The sequence below is a fragment of the Antechinus flavipes genome, chromosome 3, assembly GCF_016432865.1.
Source record: "Antechinus flavipes isolate AdamAnt ecotype Samford, QLD, Australia chromosome 3, AdamAnt_v2, whole genome shotgun sequence".
Taxonomy (NCBI): Eukaryota; Metazoa; Chordata; class Mammalia; order Dasyuromorphia; family Dasyuridae; genus Antechinus; species Antechinus flavipes.
The window spans coordinates 289812662-289835345 of NC_067400.1; the positions used below are offsets into that span (position 1 = coordinate 289812662).

The 22684-nt window shown below is 36.8% G+C and overlaps 1 protein-coding gene across 2 annotated transcripts in view; it reads left to right on the forward strand.

The window, feature by feature from the left end:
* The window catches only part of LOC127553995 (cell cycle control protein 50C-like), a 34050-nt gene extending 13158 nt beyond the window's left edge, over positions 1 to 20892 (forward strand). For both annotated transcript variants that reach the window (XM_051985184.1, XM_051985185.1), the window contains 5 exons: positions 8994 to 9095; positions 10049 to 10136; positions 11248 to 11388; positions 15154 to 15363; positions 20325 to 20892. In XM_051985184.1, coding sequence (XP_051841144.1) covers positions 8994 to 9095; positions 10049 to 10136; positions 11248 to 11388; positions 15154 to 15363; positions 20325 to 20512 — 729 coding nt within the window. In that variant the 3' untranslated portion in view covers positions 20513 to 20892. The remainder of the gene's footprint in view (positions 1 to 8993; positions 9096 to 10048; positions 10137 to 11247; positions 11389 to 15153; positions 15364 to 20324) is intronic.
* The last annotated feature ends 1792 nt before the right edge of the window (positions 20893 to 22684 follow it).

The following is a 22684-nucleotide window of genomic DNA, read 5'->3' on the forward strand; positions in this document are numbered from 1 at the left end:
CTCTTTCCCAACATTGTCTGCATGTTTTTTACTTTGTTGTTGTTGTTAAATCACTTTAATCATATCTGACTCTTCTTGACACAACTTGGGGTTTTCTTGGCAAAGATACTGGAGTGGTTTGCCATTTCTCCAGCTCATTTTACAGATGAGGAAACTGAGGCAAACAAAATTAAATGACTTATTCAGAATCATTCAGCAAATAAGTGTCTGAGATCATATTTGAAGTCAGGAAGATAAGACTTCCTGACTCCAGACATCCATCATACCATAAGCTTTGTTTCTTCCCAGTTAATGAAATGAAAAAGAGCATCCCACACATGACCACTCCCCGATTTATTACTTGTAGCCCATATTCCAGTAATGAGGGACACTCTGTAAAAAGCATGAAGATTTAAAAGATCAATTACTATGGGGTGGAGTTGGGGATGGGGAAAGGAAGTACAGAGAAACATAATTAGATTAGAAAGAAAAAAGATCTAAGAAAGAAAGAGGGAAAGAAAGAAAGAAAGGAAAAGAAAGAAAGACAGAGAGAGAAGATAAAAAAAGAAAAGGAGACAGAGTATAAAGAGTTTTAAATTATAAATAAAGAAATGTGTATTTTATATTAAAAGTAGTGAGAAATCAAGTAGGCATCTTGACCAGAACAGTGAAATAGTCAGATCTGTGCTTAGGAATATAAATGTGATCGCTTTGTGGAAGGTGAGTTAGAGAAGGGAAAGATGAGAAAGGAAAGATGTCTTAATAATTAGATAAGAGATGATGAGGGTTTGTCCTAGGTCTGTTTCCCACAGAAAAGTGGGGACAGATGCAAAAGAGGTTAAAAAGGTGAAACTGACATTTGGATATTTGAAAAAGGACAGGTGGGGGTGATTGTAGAAGAAGGACTATTCAAAGGATGACTTACAGATTGTGTACCTGGGTGATTGATTACAAGCAGGTTAGTGTCAAGTTAACCTTTCAGAGACTTGATTTTCTCATTTGTTCAATGGAGACAATGATACCTAAAGTCCTTTCCTCAAAAAAGTTGTTATATCCAATGAGATAATGTATATAAAGCTCTTTGAAAATATTAAAGTACCATAGAAATTTCAGTTATTATTATCAGTGATTGCTCCTTTGAAAGCAGCACTGTAATCTTTTTAAAGCAATTAATATATTTTATAAAATTACCCCTTTTAGGGAAAAAAAGGCTGGCAAAATATATTAAGCACACTATGTGTTTCTTTCCCTTCACTCTTATATAAAGGGCTGTACAATGAAAGTAATACTTATTTAAAATCAATGTAAATAAATTTTAAATTGAAAGGCTGTAAAGAAATAATTCGGCTGTAAAGAAATGTCCATTTTTCTATTAAATTTACACATTATAGTCTTCCTCCCCATTTCTTCTACCCTCTGTTATTTTAAGACCACCCTGACTCCAAACATACTCCTGAGACCTGATGTTATGAAAAGAAACGAAATGTCCAGAATAAATCAGTGGAGGGAGGCAGAAGGAATGCCAATTCCTGCATGATGCTCAGCCCCGGTCCAGACCACTAAGCTGATGATTACTACCCCTTCCGTGCATCTCAGAGTGGAATTTAGGGCTTTGCATTATGTTGTCAGCATGTCTCATCCACTTATTTTGACCTCACGTTGTCTGTTGCCAGGTCATGGGTTTTAGCTTGGTCATTTCATCAGTTCAGCTGCTTTGCACACCCCTCCTTTTCTGGGGGAGAGAATTCTCTAGTTTTCAAGTCAAGTCGATGAGTGTTTGTTGAACTACATGCCTGGCACCGGGGCTGGCCCTAGGCAAAGCTGGGAAGAGTGATCCTCTCCCACCTCATTGCACTCAGTAGTACAGACTAGCCTCCAGCCCCAGAATCTGTCTCTGCTCATTTAGTGACATTTTTCTTTCTTTCAAAGTCCAACTCAGGTCCAGTGTACTCAATCCATAAAGTAGTCCTTCATTCTTCCTTTCTCTCTGTCTCTATCTCTGTCTCTCAATGTCTCTGTCTCTGATTCTTTCTACCTCTCTCTCTTTCTGTCTCTCTCTGTGTCTCTTTGTCTCTCTCTGTCTCTATCTCTGTCTCTCTCTGTCTCTCTCTCTCTCTCTCTCTCTCTGTCTCTCTCTGTCTCTCTCTGTCTTTTTTTCTGGCTCTCTCTGTCTCTGTCTTTTTTTCTGTCTCTCTCTGTCTCTGTCTTTTTTTCTGTCTCTCTCTGTCTCTGTCTCTCTTTCTCTCTCTTTCCCTTTCTTGCTCTCTCTCTCTCATTCCTTTTCTCCCTTACTTCTTCCCCTTCACTCTCACCCCCAGCTAAAAGTGATGTCTTTGTGCCCAAATTTTCTTAAAACACTTTGATGGCACTTTTCCCTTGCACTTAGCACACACAGTATATTCATCATTCCTGTTTTACTTAGTGCTACACTTGCTCTACCTACTTCTCACCCCCAACATTTGACATTTTTAAAAGTAGGAATATGTGACTTTTCATCTTGGTTTCACTGCATTAGCACAGCGCTGTACAGATAGCAAGTGCCTCATCAGGATTTGCCCAATTGAACTGTCCCTAAGGACTAGTCACCTGGAAATCAGGGAAGGCTTTAGGATTGAACCTTAAAGAAAAAGATTAATTTCAAAAAGAAAACATGAGATGGGCAAATTCCAAGCATAGGAACTAGCCTACATGCGTAGGATGTGAGAAAATACAGGATGAAATTGGTGTCCAATTCAGCTGGAATGTAGAGTACATGAAAGGGAGACCCTGAGGTACAAAGGAAAAAAAATTTAAATGAAAACTCTGGATGGAAGGTCAGAGGACCTGGCAAATTCTGGCTCTGTTGCTTACTACTTGTGTGACTCTCAGTAAGTCACTTGAGCTTCAGCTTTCTTGCTTGTAAAATGAAGGGATTAGATTCAATAATCTATAATGTCCCTCTCAACTCAAAATCCATGAGTAGTGTGAAATGAGTGTGGTGATTTGGGTGGAATCAAACTGAAAAGGACCTTGAATGCCAAGCTTAACACTTGTATTTTATTCTAGAAACGGTTTTATTAATGTAATAACAATAGTGATTTTTTACTTCTGTGGTACTTTGATGGTACAAAAGCACTTTCTCATACTTTTTTGATTCTATGAGCTAGGAAGTAGAAGAATTATAATGCCCATTTTTCAGATGCTTCTGGGAAATTAAGGGACTTGCCCAGTGTTAAGAAGTACAAGTGCCAAGCCTGAAACACAGGTCTCCAATTCCAAGCTGCATTTTCTCTTCCTTTTTTATTATCTTTCTCCCTACATGTGATACTATTCCTCAAATGCTCAAATCCCATAAACCTGGTAGTTCTAAATTTTTCCCAATGCAAAATGTGGCCTGATAAAATTTCTCTGTAACTTCCATCCATTAGACAGAAGACCTTCTACTCATGAAGAAGAAGACCCTTAGTGACTCCCATTAAGGCTTTTTCAAATTAAAAAAAAAATCTCCATTTCTGTTGATAGAAAGTTTTTGTTGTGACTGAGTCATTTTTCAGTTGTGTTCAACTCTCTATGACCCTATTTGGAATTTCTCTTGACAAAGATACTGGAGTGGTTCCTTATTTCTTTCTAATACCAAATAGTTAAATTATTTCTTAATGAATTGTCTTCTTTCATGTTTACTTGAAAAAGGCTTCAAGATTACAAAGTACTTTATTTTTATCATATTTGATTGGTAGCCTAGTGGCCCAGGACATGAAGGGCTACACTTGGAGCAGGAGGACTTGACCCTAACTCTTCCCTCAGATACTGATCATCTATGTCCCTTAGAGATGACTTCCCATTTTCTCCTCAACATATCTAGTATGGACAAAGTGATTGCATGTTGTCTTCCATTAGAATGTGATTTTCTTGATGGCAGGGACTATGTTTTGCCTTTCTTTGTGTCCTCCCCTCAGGCCTCCAGGCCCAATGCCTGGCCCATACTGGTTGTGGTTGTGGTCCTTCAATCTTCAAGAGGACCCAAAGGCCATCACTGTGTTGGGGTCATGGTACCCCATGGGTTATAACTGATGGGATCACTGAGCATTCAAAGGCTCTACCGGAGATTGGGGATGATGAAAACAATAATGAAAACTTAGAGAGGGAGGGAGGAAGATGGGAGGGATGTCTCACCATGGCACAGAAGCAATCTGGAGTTCTCAAAGGCTAGACCAGCAGAGGAGAAGTTCTGGCAGATCCTACCAAACTGGAAACTCTTTGACTAATGAGCTGTCATCCTGCAACCAGCCTAAATGAGGGAAGGACGGAATGAAGTGCTAAGCTATGTAGTGCTAAACAGACACTTCATACATGGGAAATTTCGAGTCTAATACCTCCTTCTCCAATTTCCCCCCGTGAGGGATGATGATACCAGATGGGAGCATGGTGGCAGACCCTTCTGAGAAAGCCTTCATGGGAAAGAAATCATTTCACGGTTCATAGTTGATGGTTTGATGTTTGTCCATTCCCTATTCATCATGTGATAAGCCTGTCTCTTCCTAAGTCCTCAGTCAACTATGTAGAAACCTTCTCTAGAATGCAGTTTTCAGGTGGCACTTCAGAATAAGAGAAACAGATGGCTCTATAGTTTAATAACACATAGTATTAGAGAAGAGAAGAGAATATGGATCATAGCCCAAAGCAGAAACCATACCTTTGCTTGACAATATCACTTGTATTTTCTATGTACGTTGAGACATGCCCTTGATACAAGAAACCTACGATTCCAAATGGAGCTGTCCTTTCTTCCTACCTTTCTCCCTCCCTTTTTTGTCCACACAAGTCAATTAGTACTGCTTAAATTCCAGAAGAAAACCTTGTTAAGGTAAAACCCAAAGGACCACAATCCCATCTGTAAAAAGTTCTTTTTTTTTTTTTGTAGCTTCCTAAGTCAAATGAAGTGTTAGCAGCTGCTAACCATTTCTTCCAGGCAGAGATTTTCTTGTAAAACTCAACCAAACTACTTAGGGGAATCATAGAGCATTCAGTTATCAAATCACCGCATATTACATATTGCTGAAAATTAGGAGGGCAAATGCATGTGAGCCCCTCTGTTCTTCAACAAAGAGAAACTGTCTGAAAACCCCACTAACTATAAAGAGAGGAAGCTGCACAAAACCTGACCTGCCACCAGAAATCATTGCAGAGGCCATGGTCATGAAGGCTCTCATTGAATTCAGTCTTTGAGACGAGAACCATTGGAAATAGTTTATTAAAATACAACAGTCCCTAGTGTGGTATGCACTCTGCCTGTTTATTTTACCATTTATATAGGCCTATAATTTAGTTTAAGGAGAATTCCCATTTCAGCTTCCAAGAAAATGTACAGTCAATTCCATTATCTGGATTTAATGTGTATGTGCATTTTTTTTAAAGTCAAGAGCCAACAATAAAGATTGTGTGTGTTTGTGTGTGTGCTTGCACATACATGGACACAAACCCATGAATTTGGTTTTTCAAATGAGTTAGTAAATACAATTAGCAGATTGGGTGGCCATGAGAGAAGATGATTCTCTTAAGTTTGACTTGTTTGCCTTCACCCGTGATTTTTCCTGCTTGTCCTGGCTATGGTCTGGGATTTTGCCAATGCCCACATAACAAACTATTCCCTTTTCCCCCACGCTGAAGATTTTCTCTTTCCAGGATTATGCTCCCCAGCCTGCCTGACTTTTACCTTCACTCCCCCTTACCTCTTGGTCCAGCATACCCCATGCTTGTCTCTTTTATGTGCTTGTCTCTACTAGGTCATTAATCAGCTATGCAGAAACCTTTCCTAGAATGCCGCTTTCAGGTAGAGGTTCAGAATAAGAAAAACAAACGGCTTGATATGTTCAATGAGGACTTTTCAGCCCTGTGCAGTGGATCAAGAGTAAAGAGAACTAGATCTTAATTCTTGTCATGACTCCACCACAATTAGTTAACTGTGTGATCTTGAAAAAGTCAATTTAAATATCTGGACCTTGGTTTAAAAGGGAGTGTGATTTCAGTCAACAAGAATTGATTAATAATCCACTATGTGCCAAGTACTATGCTGAGAATATAATCATAAAAGTGAAATAATCCCTGCCTTCAAGGAATTTATATGCAGATATCTGGTTATGTACAAAGCACATGTAAAGCAGACACAGTCTAGCAGTATTTGGAGAATGTTGATGATTGCTAGCCAGTGGAGCTATTTATCCCTTCTTGGTTGGAAGGAATGCTTCAAAGATTTGGAAGAGATTAGACTTTTCAGCAGCATCCTAGCTCTATTCCTAGAACAGATATGTAGCAATATCTGCATCAGAAGTCAAGGGCAACAATTGATAAATAGTCAAAGAATATGAACATTCAATTTTCAGATGAAGAAATAAGAGGTATTTCTAGTCATATGAAAAAATGCTTTAAATCACTATTGATTAGAGAAATGCAAATTAAGACAACTCTGAGGTACTACTACACATATCTCAGATTAGATGACAGGAAAAGATAATGATGAATGTTGGATGGAATGTGGAAAAACTGGAACACTAATACTTTGTTGGTGGAGCTGTGAATAGATCCAAGCATTCTGGAGAGCAATTTGGAACAATGCCCCAAAGGCTATCAAATTGTGCATACCCTGTGATCCAGTAGGGTTTGTACAGGATCTATATCCCAAAGAGATTATAAGAAAGGGAAAAGAATCCGCCTGTGCAAAAATGTTTGTGGCAGCCCTTTTTGTAGTGGCAAGGAACTGGAAACCGAGTGGATGCCCATCAATTGGAGAATGGCTGTATAAGTTATGGTATATAAATGTGATGGAATATTATTGTTCTATAAGAAATGAGTAGGCTGATTTAAGAAAAGTCTGGAGAGACTTCCATGATGTGGAATGAAGTAAGCAGAACCAAAAGAACATTGTATAGAGCAACAAGAAGGTTTTGTGATGATCAACTGTAATGGACTTGGCTCTTCTCAATAGTGAGGTGATTCAGAGCAATTCCAACAGATTTGTGATGGAAAGAGCCATCTGGACCCAGAAAGGGGACTACGGGGACTGAGTGTGGATCACAACATAGTTTTTCCATCTTAAAAAAAGCGTCAAGGGCAGACTAGGCCCAGTGAGGAAAGGCAATTTCAGGACTCTACAAGACCAGCAGAAACCTGCCCTATACCTATCAGCAGCTAAGTGATAGAGTGGATTGAGTAACAGGCCTGGAGCCTGTTCAAATCTGGCTGTGTGACCCTGGGCAAGTCACTTACCCCTGTTTGCCTCAGTTTCCTCATCTGTTAAATGAGCTGTACAAGAAAATGGCAAACCACTCCAGCATCTTTGCCCAAGAAAGCCCCAAACAGGGTCACAAAAAATCAGACATGACTGTACAACAACAATAATCTCTGGGGAATTTCATAAATAGATCATCCACAGTTCCTAGGAGTAAAGGCACAGGAAGGCCCCACGAAGTGGGGAAAAGATTTTCTAGGAACTGGGAATAATTGACTTTTGCCACATGCGCTCTGAGATGAGCTCTCTTTTTCCTGGTCTCTATGAACTTGTGGGGAAGCATGTCTCCGACTTTTAGAATACAATACTACCTTAGTAAACACTTATTTCTAGGAGTTAATTAAATCTGGCTGACTAATTGACATCAACTGATTCTCACTGGCAGAATTACACTAGTTGAAGCCTATTATATACTATTAGAAAAACCTTCAAATCCCTCCAAGAGTCACTCCTGGAACCCTGCAGGGAGAAGCGGGGATCCTTTGGGACCTGACCTGCTAGTGCGAGAGAGTTAATAGAATGATTGTCTGCCACACACTTATATCACATTTAAATTTGCCTCTTTACAACTACTTCTGCTGCCTAGATGGCTTTCTTACTGAAGTCTAGGATTATTTTTATAGAAAGGAAACTGAGTCCCCCCCCCCAAAGAAGGATTTGCCCAGGATCCTACTGCTAGAGATGGGTAATGTCTGAGGCAATTCTTCCTGACTCCAAGTCTAGCAGTTATCCACAATAGATGATCAGTGCTACAAAAATAAACAATATTTTAAAAGATTTTGTGTGTGTGTAATTGTTTGGTGACTTTTATGCTTTTTCATCTACTTTAACTATGGAGAAACACAGAGAAAAACAGACAAGACACATAGAGCCAGAGACAGAAAGAAGGGAAAGACAGAAACAAAGAGACAGAGAGGGGAAGAGAGACACAGACACACAGAGAGAAAAAGAGAGAGACAGAGACAAACAGAGACAGAGAGGAAAGAGAGAGAAAGAGAAACAGAGACAGAGATTGATTTTAGTCTGAACCCACAATTTCAACTACATAGAGGAAAAACTAGTTCATGAGTTTTTTCCATCATTGCAGCTTGCTAACTCATCCGTGACTTAATTTTAAGAGTATTGCATAGGGCATGAATGACTTGCCTATAGTTAGACAACTAATATTGAAAGATGGAACTTGAAACTAGGCCCTAGACCTATTCTACCAAAACAACTATCTCTTTCATTGCATAAATGTAAAAAAGAAAAGGTTTCATAATCATTACGACCTTTTTCTGGACTAGAATTTGCCAATGCTGAGTGAGTGGTAGACTTTCTAGGGAATTTAGCTCCCTAAGAATGAACTGCTATGATGTCTATTTTTTTTAAAATCAACCAAGGTTCTGCTGGTAAATGTTTAATAATTGATTCTCTAGAGGCAAACACACATACACACACACATATATATATGTATTATATATTATTTGTATGCATATGTGTATGTGTAAACAACAAAAAAATCACTTTTTCTCCACTATTTTCTCAAGCCTATACTCTAGACAATCAACAAAACAGCTAATCAAGTCGATTTATAGTTTTCTGGTTTCCAAGGTGTAAATAATGCTCACACTGAAAATTAACAGTATCTCTTTTGAGCTATTATGAGTTGACTTCAGCATACCACTGTTTAAACCTCTTATTCATGCTCATTCATATTCCATTTACTTTATCTCAATCTCCCATTATTCATTTCTTTTTCTCTTCCAAGGGCAATGTTTACATGTACTATAAACTGCACAACTTCTATCAGAATTATCACCCATATATTATTTCCAGAAATAATCGCCAGCTTTTGGGAGAAGATATTACGGTAAAACTTTATTTAAATCATTAATTTATTCTTAAATGTTTGTGCTCTGTGGGTCTGAGGAAGTAAAAGGAAATTATGTGATTATTTAGAGATGTTTATTTCCAAGGAGAACAGAATAGGACTATAGATTTAGAGATTATTGACTCTCCTCCCTGTTGTTGTTTTTTTTAAACAGGTGAAGAAACTGAGACTTAGAGAGTTTAGGATCACTCAGCTTTTCCTAAAATGGGATTTGAACCTTTTAGGGTTGGGTCAATGAAATGAAATGACAAGGGAAATATTCAACTGAGACTTTAGCCTCATTATCTTTTGTCAGACCACATCTAACCTGTTGTGCTCAGTTGTGGGCACCCATTTTAAGAATAATATGTTGCTGTTCAGTCATGTCTGACTGAATCCTCTTTTGGGATTTTCTTGGCAAAGATACTGGAGTGGTTTGCCATTTTCTTTTTCAGCCCACTTTACAGCTGAGAAAATCAAGGCAAATAGGTGAATTGAATTGCCCAGTTCATACTGCTAGCGTCTGAGGCCAAAGTTGAACTCAGAATGATGAGTTTTCCTGATTCCAGGGCTCACACTCTATCACTTTATCCTCTGTGCATCCTAAGTGCCCTTGAAGCACTTGAAGGTGAAAATTAATTGAAAACTTTATTACATTTAATATGCATATATTAGCAGATATAGCATAGTCATATGAAAATGACCACCATTTTGTAGCTTATTTTTGGCATATTTTGTGATTCCATTAGTTGTTCTTCAGCCACTCCCTTTCTGCAAACTTATCTCTTATTACCAAATATAAATTGTAGATCATTTCTTATAAACACTGAAAAAGAAACTTTAGAAAAAAACCCATCACATTCCTTGGTCTCTGTTGCTAATAATTTTCTCTCTTAGCAATCCAAATAACTGAACAAAAGACATTCCTCATTTTTATGTTATCTTGAATTCAGGATGTTGAGAACTGTGCTCCATTCCAGAGGACTTCCAATGGTATACCCATTGTTCCGTGTGGTGCCATTGCCAACAGTATGTTTAATGGTAGGTATCTTCTGTCATCCTCTGGGCTTATCAACTTTAATGAGTACAGTCAGTTAAAATGTCCAGATCACCACCTCTGCAGCAAAATTGCACTTTTTAAAATCTTCGTTTATGCATTCTCCCTCATGTAGCAGGGTATCCTGTACATAGTAATGAATAGTTATTGAGTGGACTTTATTTGAATTCCTAGACACAGACACAAAATGAAAACTGGAAGATCATCTAACTTAACTATCTCATTTTACAAATGAGTAAACTGAGGTCCAGAGAGATTTGGGGATTATTCTAGAATACCACCCTGCTTTCTTTTTTTTTTAATCACCCTGCTTTCAAAGATTCATAAAAAGGAGTCAATAAATTTGGACCAGACATAATTGGAGTATTCACTGGCAGAACAATCAATCCTGATTGCTTTTGATAGTTATATGTGTATTAAAATTCTACTAAACTTTATTATTTTCCCAGTTCAGTAAATTTAGAAAAGGATGATTAATAACCAATTATACAAAAGGCACTATATGTTCAAAGAAATTGACTAATAGAAGTGGGTAGGCTAGTCTACCAATCACTATCACACAAGGAAGAGTTAGGTGCGAACTAAGGAGAGAATTAAGAGGATCATAGGACAGAGAAAGATTCAAAGAGACAGAATGTGAGTTAAGCTTTGAAAGAAGCAAGGTATTTCAACAGAGAGAGAGTCATCATGACCTGAATATAAAAAGAGTTTGTGTCTGTTTAAATAAATTGTTTAATTGGAGTTGGGAAAGGGGAAGGGGAAGAAAGGAGAATCTATTATAGGTCTTGATGAATTAAAAATAAGGATACTGGAGAGGAAATAACAAAAATGGAGGTTAGACAGGGGTCCAGCAAGTCTAGCACATAAAATAGTGATTAGGATCTGGTTTGTGGTTTTTAGTGTCATAGGATAGTCATAGGATATATGCAAAAGGGGAAAAAAAGTAATTATTGATAGTAGGACTAGAGAATGAACTTTTAGCTGGGGTAGATCATTTCCAGATGCAGCTATGATGCCGAAAGCCTCAATATACATGTGTAACCATACCAGAGAACTAGACCTGCACATGATGAAGTCTCTTTGGATTCCCTACAGACACTATTCTTCTGTCATACTACCCTAACTCCTCCACAAGAATCAACGTCCCCCTGCTCAGCAGTGATATTACATGGTGGACAGATAAGCATGTAAAGTTTCAGAATCCCAAGTCCAGTAACCTTTCCAGCGCATTTGCAGGTAAGGCCCATTAACACTGGCATTGTCATTTTATCTCACTTTATTAGGGTAATTGGAGGAAATCGTTCAGTTCAATCATCCATGGTAATGAGCAATGTGTGGTGGGAGCAACCTGCCATCATAAAATAATATTTAAGATAGGGAAGTAACTGGGACAAACCAGCATCTTTCAGGTGCTTCCTGCTCCCTTCTGTGGAATATTTTCTTCATAAATCCACCCTGATTCCCCAGCTTGGGAATGGCTGTAGATCTTCATTCTTTCCTTCTACCCATCCCTGCCCTTTGGATTTGTTATTCTAATGAGTTTTGCCTTGACCAGGAGTAGCCAGTCTCTGATTCTCCCTTTATGATTATGACCTTTCTCCAATTTCATTCTTAGCTTGGGGAACCATAGTCCAGGCCTCCTTCACTGCTAGCCTGATCTCTTATATACCTTCTGGTCTCCCTTCATTTAATCTCCTCTATTCCTAATCCATCTTTATTCTCCAATCTATCTTCCAGAGCTGCCAAATTAAAAAAATCCTTAAGTAAGTTCTGATCCTGTTACTCCTCTGCTTATTGACTCCCCATACCCTTAAGATAAAATATAAATGTTTTTATTTTGTATTTAGAGTCCTTCCCATTGAAACACCAAGCAAAGATGGCTCACTATTTCTATCTAACCGGTCTCCTAGTTCCTAGGGGAGCTCTGTGGTGTTCTTGAATGGGTTGTGGTGCACGACAGAGATAACCAGCATTTAATAGAGCTGATACTCTTGAGGAAGTTGATATTCCTCCTATCCCTGGATAGGACTTTCTGGGGTACTCCGGGCAGAAGGCTGTTGAAGTGGTACAAATAAAATAAAATAAACCCTGATTATTTTACCCACAATAGGTAGATATTCCCAAATCAATCCCCCATCATTGTGGAACAAAGAAGGATACTGAATTAACTGACTCAAGGTTTGTTTCCTTTCACTAAGGAAATTTCTCTGATAAAGAAGAGTTTCTGGAATGGAGGTATAAACATATAAAAACACATGGAAGGTTAATCCAACTAGATTTTTTGTTAGCACCAAGTGTCCCACACTTGGAAAGGAAGATAGGATTTCTCTGGAGGAGAGAATGGTCCCATCTGTAAACCATGTGACAGAAAACTTCCCTCTTCAGTACATTAATACTTAAATATCCTGACTGTCATAGAGCAGGCTTTACAAGAATGGAAAGTCTGTTAAGTTATGGTTACTTAATAAAAACTGATTGGGAAAATCGGATAGCAGAATGACCAAAAAAAATAGATTGAGATCCAGCCAATTTTCCCATCAATTTTTATTGAATAATGATTAAATTTCCCAATGTTTTAGTGTTATTTTTATTATTTTTATCAAACATGAATCTCTTGTGTGTTTTAGATTCTATTTTTTGCATTCTCTACTTTATTCCATTAATCTATTTTTTTAATTTTTCCCATGGTACCTAAAAGTTTTTGTAATTATTGCCTTATAATACATTTAAAATATATTGGGCCTAACTTCCCTTTAGCTGTTCTTTTTCATAATGATCCTGGATATTTTTGCCTAAGTGCTTTTCCATATGAACTTTGTTAGAGGTTAATTCTATTGAGTAGCCTTTTGGTATTTTTATTGAAATTATACTAAATATATAAATTAATTTGGAGGGTCTTGTTTTCAATTATGGAGCAGCTAAGTGGCTTGGCGGACAGAGTTTGGAATCAAGACTTGAGTTCAAATACAGCCCCAGACACTTACTAGCTGTCTGGGCAAATCACCTAAGCTTTGTTTGCCTTAATCCACTAAAGAACAAAATGATGAAACACTCCAGATTCTTTGCTAGAAAAACCCCATGGACAGTATATGTGTGCTCTGGTTAATGGTGTCACAGAGAATTGGACACAACTGAACAAAAACAAGAAGAACAAATTTTCATTATGCTAATTCCACCTAACCATGTACAAATGAATATCTATCCATTGTTCAATTCTTGATTTCTGTGAAAATAATTTGTAATTGCATTAATATTTACTTCTTATGTATCGAGATAGACTAATGCTCTAATGTTTGAGGCATTTTTTGTTGTTATTGTCAGTGACATTCCTCTATAAGTTTCTCTTAATTTTTCTTGCTAATGTATAAAGATGATTTTCTCATTTTGAATTGTATGAACATAGCTCTCTTCTATTTTTAATTAGAGTGGCTATCATTTCAGTTGAATTTCTTTTCCTTTATATTCATCTGAACCCTTATTTTAGCTAGTTCTCTATTTTCTGTTGGCTTGTTACTTTTTCTCCTTTTTCTACATTTCCAAAATGCAGACTTAGTTCATTAGTTTTCTGTTTTGCTTTCTTTTTGAATACTTCATTCAAATGAATACTTTTGCCATTGAATACTGTTTTGTCTGGATCCTATAGATTTTATGCGAAATGTACATTGAATAAGATATCATTTAATAAAGGTGAATATAAAATTGTTCTCTTAGACCCTAAATCTTGGTTTGAAGAGTCATATGCTGAGACTTTTAGTGTAAGTTCATTTCAGGATGCAATTCATGTGCTCCATGAATAGGATATTTAGTTCTCCAGTCCTACATCTGTAAAATGTCCATGTGTTCAATAAGTGTTCATTCAAGTTAGAGTGGGTAGCTGGTGGAGCAATGGCCTCAGATCTTGGGCAAGATCATCTAGCTGTATGATTCTGGGCAAGTCCCTTAATCCTGTTTGCCTCAGTTTCCTCATCTGTAAAGTGAGCTGGAAAAGAAAATGACAAACCATCCTAGTACCTTTGCTAAAAAAATAAAATAAAATAAAAAACTTAAATGGGTTATAAAGAGTTGATCACAACAGAAATAGCTGAACAATAACAGTAATACATTATTCCCCTTCATATACTTGACAGCCAAACGGCATTCTTCCTGTTCCTTATACATGTTTCATTTTCCATTTCCTTGTCTTTGTACTTGGCTGTCCCTAATTCGGTGTGTGTGTTCCTCCCTCATTTCTATTTCTTATAATCTCATTTTCCTTTAAAGTGCACAAGTCCCAGCTTCCACATGAAGCCTTAGCTGATTCCCCCAGCTACTAGATCTCTCCCCTAGGCATAAATTACCTCATATTTATTTTTAATACCATCTTGTATATCCTTTTGTCTCTCCCAAAAGAACATAAGCTCCTTAAGAGCAGAGACACTTTCATTTGTTTCTGCTGTGCCCAGAACATTATGGAACAAATGCTTGTTGATTGGTTACATTGCTCTTCAGGAGCAAGCAAATGCTCTGCTCACCTAAGTACGGTAGCAGTGATTGTATGTCCCCATCTTGCCCAGACTGGAAATATAGTGGCCAGATCCCAATAGTGACCAATCCTGAAAGCTTTAACCTCCTCTGTTTTACTGTCCTGAATCATTTCGCACCTTCCTAGGCAGCCTGGTGACCTTCTATTCTCAAAAGAAACCATAATAATAATAATAATAATAATAATAATAAATATTTACATAGCTTTTACTATGTGCCAGCCACTTTGTGTGCTGTTGGGTTTTTTGTTTTGTTTTGTTTTGTTTTGTTTTTAAATAATCATCTCATTTGATCGTTACAACAACTCTGTGGGATAGATGCTGTTATTATTCCCATTTTACAGGTGAGAAAACTGAGATCACACAGCAAGTAAATATCTGTGGTCACATTTGAACTTAAATCTTCCTGATTTCAGGACCTGAGCTTTACATATTGTGTCAGGTAACAGCCTGTCTCCACTAAATGCTTTCTTTCCAATAGGCACTGCCAAACCTCCCAACTGGAGGAAACCTATCTATGAGTTGGACCAAGAGAACCCAGAAAACAACGGCTTCCTCAACAGTGACTTCATTGTCTGGATGCGGGCAGCCGCCCTTCCCACTTTCAAAAAGTTATACCGGCGTATCCACTGCATCCAGCAGTTTGCTGATGGGCTCCCGGCTGGGAATTACAGCTTTGACATAGCCTACAGTATCCTTTCTTCAGCTGCTCCCTTCAGAGGATGAAGGGAAAGTGTTTTAAAATGTATTATCTCATCCCTAGGAGCAGTTAGTTGGTGCTGTAGACTCATCTTCCTGCGTTCAAATCTGATCTCAGACACGTAGTAGCTGTGTCACCCTGGATAAGTCACTTAATCCTCTTTGCCTCAGTTTCTTCATCTGTAAAAATAAGATGGAGAAAGAAATGGGAAACCATTCTAGTATCTTTGCCAAGAAAACTCCAAATGGGGTCAGGAAGAATTGGACATGACTGGGAAAAAAAACTCAACAACAAATCTTATCTTGCTTAGAATATCAGTAAAATGTACTGCACAGTATGATGATAGTGAAAAGAATTTTTATGAGATTTAATTTGTCCAAATAAAGTCAGTGGTTTAAGTACTATTTAATGTTTTGGTCTCCCAAAAATAGAGGGGAAAGAAATAGACAAACCTCATCACTAAGTGCCCCTGCTATTGTTTTCACTACATAATTGTTTGGAAAGGATAGCTTCATAATAATTATGGAAATACATATAAAAGAATTGCACATGTTTAACATATATTAGATTACTTGCTGTCTAGCCAGGGAGGGAGAAAAAATTTGGAACACAAGGTTTTGCAAGGGTGAATGTTGAAAACTATCTTTGCATATATTTTGAAAATAAAATTTAAAAAAAAATTTTGGAAAAAAGAATGGCTTCACTCATGTAGCAAAATCTGCAGTAACTTCTGTTTGTATTGTCAATGTTTCAATACCTTATAGGAGCAGTGTTTTAGAACTTGAAAGGAATCATAGAGGTCATCTAGTCCCACTCCACTCTCCAATTTTACAGATAAAGAAAGTGATGGAGGAACAGAAGGTTTTGCAAGGTCAGTGCTGAAAAATTACCCATGCATATATCTTATAAATAAAAAGTTATAATAAAAATAAAGGAAGCATAGTCCTTCAAAAAAAAAAAAAGAAAGTGATGGAGATGTTATCTTGGTCATGTTAATAAAAGCAAGATTGGAGCTTAGGTTTTGTAATTCAGCCCTCCATGTTCAGTGTGTTCTGTCAACTGCATCATACTGTCTTTCTGGGAATCATGTTCCCCCTGATGGGAAAATTCCCTCCAGTGTAATTATAGTGAAAAGAATCTCAAAGTGCATCTAGTTGTTAAAAGGAAAATTCTTTGTTTGGACTTTCACCATAATTAACAAAAAAAAATCAGGATAAAGAAAATTTAAATTAAAAAGAATTTATTAAACTATATCAAGGTAGCAATATATTGCTGGGCTAATCACTGTAGATCAGCAGAAGATTCAAGATGGCTCCAACTTTTATTGATAACTTTAAAAATGAAATAAAGACCATTCAGACAGGTCCACATCAGTAAAAGGAGATGGGCCATTTGCATCTCACTTCCTCCCCAATTACCTATAAGTGATGTTTATCAGCTTAGAGGTATAAACCAGAGGTAGAATGACCTGAAGAAAAGCAGAGGATGCTTGTAAACACTGATTTACAAGAAGCATTGAGAACTATGGGTCACTAAGTCAGAATAAGTTTCAATATAGTACATCCCATTGTAGAAAAGAATTTCTTCTCAATATTACCAAAATCATAATTTTGAAGATAATCTTATTTTCTCAAGGAGAGGAAAAAGGAAAAGAAATAAGCATTGAAATAGTATCTACAATATAAAGCACTTTATAGATATTATCTCATTTGCTCTTCACAACAACTTTGAGGTATAGGTGCTATTAATATTCTCATTTTGCTGTTGGGGAAACTGAGGCAAATGGAGGGTTATTTTTTGTTGTTGTTTTTGCTTTTGTTTTTTTAAGTGACTTGTCCAGAGTTACTCAGCTAGCAAATGTATGAGACTGGATTTGAACTCAAGTTTTCCTGACTCCAGATTCATTGTACCACCTGCTACCTCTATGTAATGACAGAGCCTGAGTAGTAGGTAGAAAGATTCTTAGATCCCCAGACTGTCTGACTCCCATCTCTGCCACTGTGTGAGCAACGGGAAGCAAGTTTGTTCATCTATTTGGGCTTCAAACTCCCTTTCTATAATGTAGGGCTGAGAAGCAGCATTTTTTAATGGTTAAAGAGCTGGCCTTGGTTTCAGGTCCTGAGTTCAAGTCCTGATCAAATCAATCTCTCATTACAGGCAACTTTAACTTTCCACACTAATGAAATGATATCGGTGATCTATGATTTTAAAAAAAATGGTGGCCCTACCAATGGCTCAGAGCCCAGGGTCTACTCAAAACTGCATATCTAGCAAAGGAATATGGAGCAATAAAATCTGTTGCTCCTTATTTGTCTCCTATAAAAGCCCCATTCTGACTTCTTATTTGTCTTTTTGTTAAAAAAAAAAAAAAAAGTTATGTCTTGACTTCTTACCTGTCTTCTTCTATAAATAATTTTTCCTTGCTAAACAACATCCCCTCTCCTTACCTGAATCGAAAAGATATCCTGACTCCTCCCTTTTTTGCACCTTGCTGTATACATGTAGGCTAACTGCTAACTGAAGACCCAAAATTTCACTGTTTAAGCTCTTCCAATTTTCCTAGACTCTGCTAGATTCTTTTAGAGACTAGTCCATCTTTTGTGACTAGTCCATCTTTTGTGACTATAAGGGAATCAAGTGGGATTCTTTCAAATTAACTATGAGCAGTTACTCTTATATTTTTCACTACTAGCTACCTACTTTTTAGCTTTGCTGAAGTTGAAAGTGATAGGTTTGGGGGGCTTTTTATTTTATCTTTTCCCATCTTTCTGGGGAAGTTGGAGACTGAGAAACACCCTGTTTTTTACTCAGGAGAAAAGATATTCAAATTGTGAGAAGACCTTCTGATTGCCGTGCAAAGACAAGCTATAGTTGGGCCACCTCCAGGGGGAAAAAGATGCTGATGGCTAGAGGTGAGGCCCAAAGGCTTGCGGGGTTAGAAGAGTGATGATCTAAAAGAAAAAGGGGGCTAGTTTCCCATCAAGGCTTCCTGGTGCCTGAAATACCAGCTGCCAAGGGATTGGAGGCCTTTCAGGGCCTTGCTGGGAAATGCCTCTTTTCTGTTCCGTTGCTAAGAGATGCCATTGTTTGTTTATTATTTTGGTTTACAAAAGGCACCAGCTGTATGAAAACCTCAGGCCACATGTATAATCACAATGATGTCATTAAATGTTAATGATAGCAGACAGGACTTCAAACACTTTCTCCTCTGGGGAATTCTGAACTTTAAAAACCTGAGGCAAAGGAGCCCAAGTTCCCATGTTCCCACCAAAATTGGTTTGCCATTCACTTCTTTTCTTTGCTCACTCCTGGTGGATGGTAGTACCAGAGGGTTCATTTTAGTCTAACAAGATTCTTGTCAGCAGCACCAGCTTCCAATTCAAAAAACAAAGGATCAGTCCAGCCTGAGGGCTATGGATTTTGAAAGAGAGAGAAAGAGAGACAGACAGAAAGAGAGAGAAGAGAGAGAGAAACAGACAAACAGAGAGAAAAGGAGAGAGAGACACGGACAGAGACAAATAGAAAGAAAGAGAAAGATAGAGGGGGGAGAAAGAGACAAAGAGAAGGAGAGAGAGAGAGACAGAGGGAGAAAGAAAAAGACAAAGGAGACAGAGGAAGGGAGGGAAAGAGGGGAAGAGGGGGAGAGAGAAAGAGAGAGAGAGAGAGAGAGACAGAGACATAAAGAGATAGAGAAACAGAGCATAGAGAGAGACACAGAGGAAGAGAGAAAACAGAGAGATAGAAAAACAGAATCAGAGAGAAACCGAGGGACAGAGAGAAAGAGAGAGATAGAAAAACAAAAAGACAGAGACTCAGAGAGAAACACAGAGAGACAGAGAGACAGAATCAGAAAGTCTCTCCTCAAGTAAATAACAATAATGGTTTAAATGCATAATAAATATAGTCAGCTAGACTTAGTAATAAAGAACTGACATTCACTTTTATAAGACCTGAGTTCAAGTTTCACATCTGACACCACTGACCTCAGCTTTCTAAGCTGCTAAGAGCTGCAATGGATAAATTTCTGTACCTGGAGTTTAAAATTTGGCCTCAGATATTTACTAGTAGTATGACTTTGAGCAAGTCACTTAACTCTGTTTGCCTTAGTTTTCTCATCTGTAAAATGAACTGGAGAAGGAAATGACAAACCATTCCTGTATCTTTGCCAAGAAACCCCCAGAAGAATCAGACCAGACTGAATAACAACTGAATAAGGTGATGACCTACACTGAAAGATAGAAAAGTTTCCTATAATCAATGAAATTGCAGTTCCAGTTTCTCTATTTTTTTGTTGCTATTGTTGTTCAGTCCAGTCTGATTCTTTATGTCCCCTTTTGGGGTTTTCTTGGCAAAGAAAGATACTCCAGTTCATCTTACAGATGAGGAAACTGAGGCAGATAAGAGATTTGCCCAGGGTCACACAGCTGGTAAATGTCTCCTGTCAAATTGGAACTCAGGTCTTCCTGACTCCAGACCTTGCACTTTATCCTTTCTGTTATGGTTTTCTCATCTATAAAATGGGAATAATGATATTTATTTATTTATTTATTACCCTCACAGGGCAATTATTGAGATTACACATGTGGAAATCTCTAATTAATAATAATTAATAATAAATTAATAATAATAATTAATAATAATAAAATATTGAGGAACTATATGACAGCTAGCTAGTCTTAGCTATTTATGTTATGATATAGACTTGTTTAATATCACATTATAACATATTTCATTGTTTTATATTGCTTTGTATCATATCACATTATAATGTTATGTTACATAGTACAGTAGAGCAGAGACCATATCCAAAGATGTGTGTCTCATTCTATTATAGTATGATATATTTTATATATATGTACATATATATAATAATATATAATATAGTTTAATAATCTATAGCATACCATGGCGTAGGCGAAGTACTGAAACATCTCCTTAACAAATTTTCCCAGACTTCCCTGTCACCGTATTCAAAGGAGAAAAGGGAATTGTCCTTTCTACAGTGACATGGAGTGGAGGGAAGAACTTCTTTCTAGGTATTGCCTATACAGTCACAGGAGCAGTGACATGGCTTGCTGCTTTTTCCATGATGGCAGTCCATTTAAAACTGAAAAAAAAGAAGGAATCCCTCCACCATTAAAACTGGCCAAAGGCAAAGCAAAAGTGAAAAGCAACAAGTGGGAGCATATGTTCAAACCTTCCAACACCTGGGTCAAAACCCCTGAAAAGGATGGCAGTGACAGTTGTTCTAACCAGAGTGAATTGAATTTAGTGACCAAGATCTACCCTACACACAGGGTGCCCAATTGAAATAGAACCATATGAAATACATAATAATTGTCTATGTATTTTCTAATTTGGGAATATAAATTAATCTTATAGAATATGCCATAATTTCATTGAAAAATTGTGAATAAGCAAGAATAAATATAACAAAGATATAAACAAATCTTATGAATAAAGTACATTTTAACACTGCTTTTGTTTACTCAATATATAATTCCTGTGATTTCACTAGAAAATCCCCTAATAAAAAATTTGGTTATTTATAAAGCAAAACAATAGGTTATGGTCGAATAGAATCAAAAGTCTTCTGTGAGTTGTGTTGTGTGATCATTTTTAGGTATTTGAGGCTACTATGCCTAAAGGGAGCTCAGATAGCCTCAGTGACTTCTGAAGTCCTATTATTATATTCTTTTTAAATTTTTATTTTATTTTTAAATTAGTAAACGTTAGTTTTCTCTTCTACCTTACTCTTCAATTTAAAAGAAAACTGATTGATGAAACAAATTCCCACAATGACCCTATCCAAAGATGTGTGACTCATTATGTATACTAAGTATATCACCTCCCTGTCAGGAAGTAGTAGATCATCATCCATTCCTTGGTAAATCAAGATCTCTTGATCAAACATCTTAAATTTTTACTAAATTATTACCACGTGTAAATTGTTCTGGTTTTGTTTACTTCATTCTATATCAGTTCACATTCCTTTCCAAAGAAAGCTGTTACAGTTTTCCCCCCATTTAATCATTTTATTTCTAATCTTCACTGCATTGATTTTGTTTGTGCAAATATTTTTTAATTTTACATAGTCAAAACCATCCATTTTCTTCTGCGATTTTCTTTCTTGTTTAATGATGAACTCTATTTTTATAGCTGTCATATCTATTTGGACTTATTTGGTCTGAAATATTGGTTTAAATCTAATTTCTATCAGATTAAATTCTAATTTTCCTGGAAGTTTTTGTTGAAGAGGTTCGTTTGTTTTTTTTTTTTTCTCTTAACCCAGGAATTGAGGTCTTTGGGTTTATCAGGTAATTAAAAACCATTTATTAAGTAGCTACTATGTGCCAGACACTACTAAGCATTGAAGATATAAAAGGAAACAAAAGACAGTCCTTACTCTCCAGGAGCTTTACATTCTAACAGGACAGAGAAACAATCAAATATGTATAAATAAGCTATATTCAGGATAAATGGGAAATAATTAACAGAAGGAAGGAACTAAAAATAAGAAAAGATGGGATACTAAATTACGAGATTTAATTTTTTTGTGTGTAATATAACCAATCTGTTCTATTGATTGATATTTCTATTTTTCTAATTTACCAAATCATTTTGGTGATTGCTGTTTGGTGTTACAGCTTATACCTGTACTTGTAGGTTCCCTTCTTTCTCACTTTTTTCGTTATTTTCCTTAGATTTTTTTTATGATTTGTTCCTCTGATTGAATTTTGCTATTCTTTCCTAGATTCTAAAAAGAATCCATTGGTAGTTTGATTGGCACAGTACTAAATAAGTAAATTAATTTAGGTAGTATTATCATTTTTACTATGTGGCTTGAACTTGTTGTTCAATCAATACAATCAACCTGTGACCACATTTAGAGCTTTCTTCACAAAAATAGTGGAGTGATTTGCCATTTCCTCTTCCAGTTCATTTTTACAGAAACTGAGGCAAACAAAGTTAAGTGACTTGCCCAGAGTCACAAAACTGGTAAGTGTCTGAGACCAGATTTGAACTCAGCAAGAAGAGTTTTCCTGACTCTAAGTCAGGTGCACTGTCCTTTGTGCTGTTTAGCTTTATTATGCATGAGAAATGAATGTTTCCAATTGTTTATGTCTATTTTTATTTCTATAAAGACTGTTTTGTAGTTGTATTCATAGACTTCTTATATGTGTCTTAGTAGATAGACTACCAGAGGTATTTTATATATTCTATAATTGTTTTAAATGGAATTTTTCTTTCTATATCTTCCTGCTATTTTTAGCAATATAAAGGAATATTGAATATTTATGTGAATTTATTT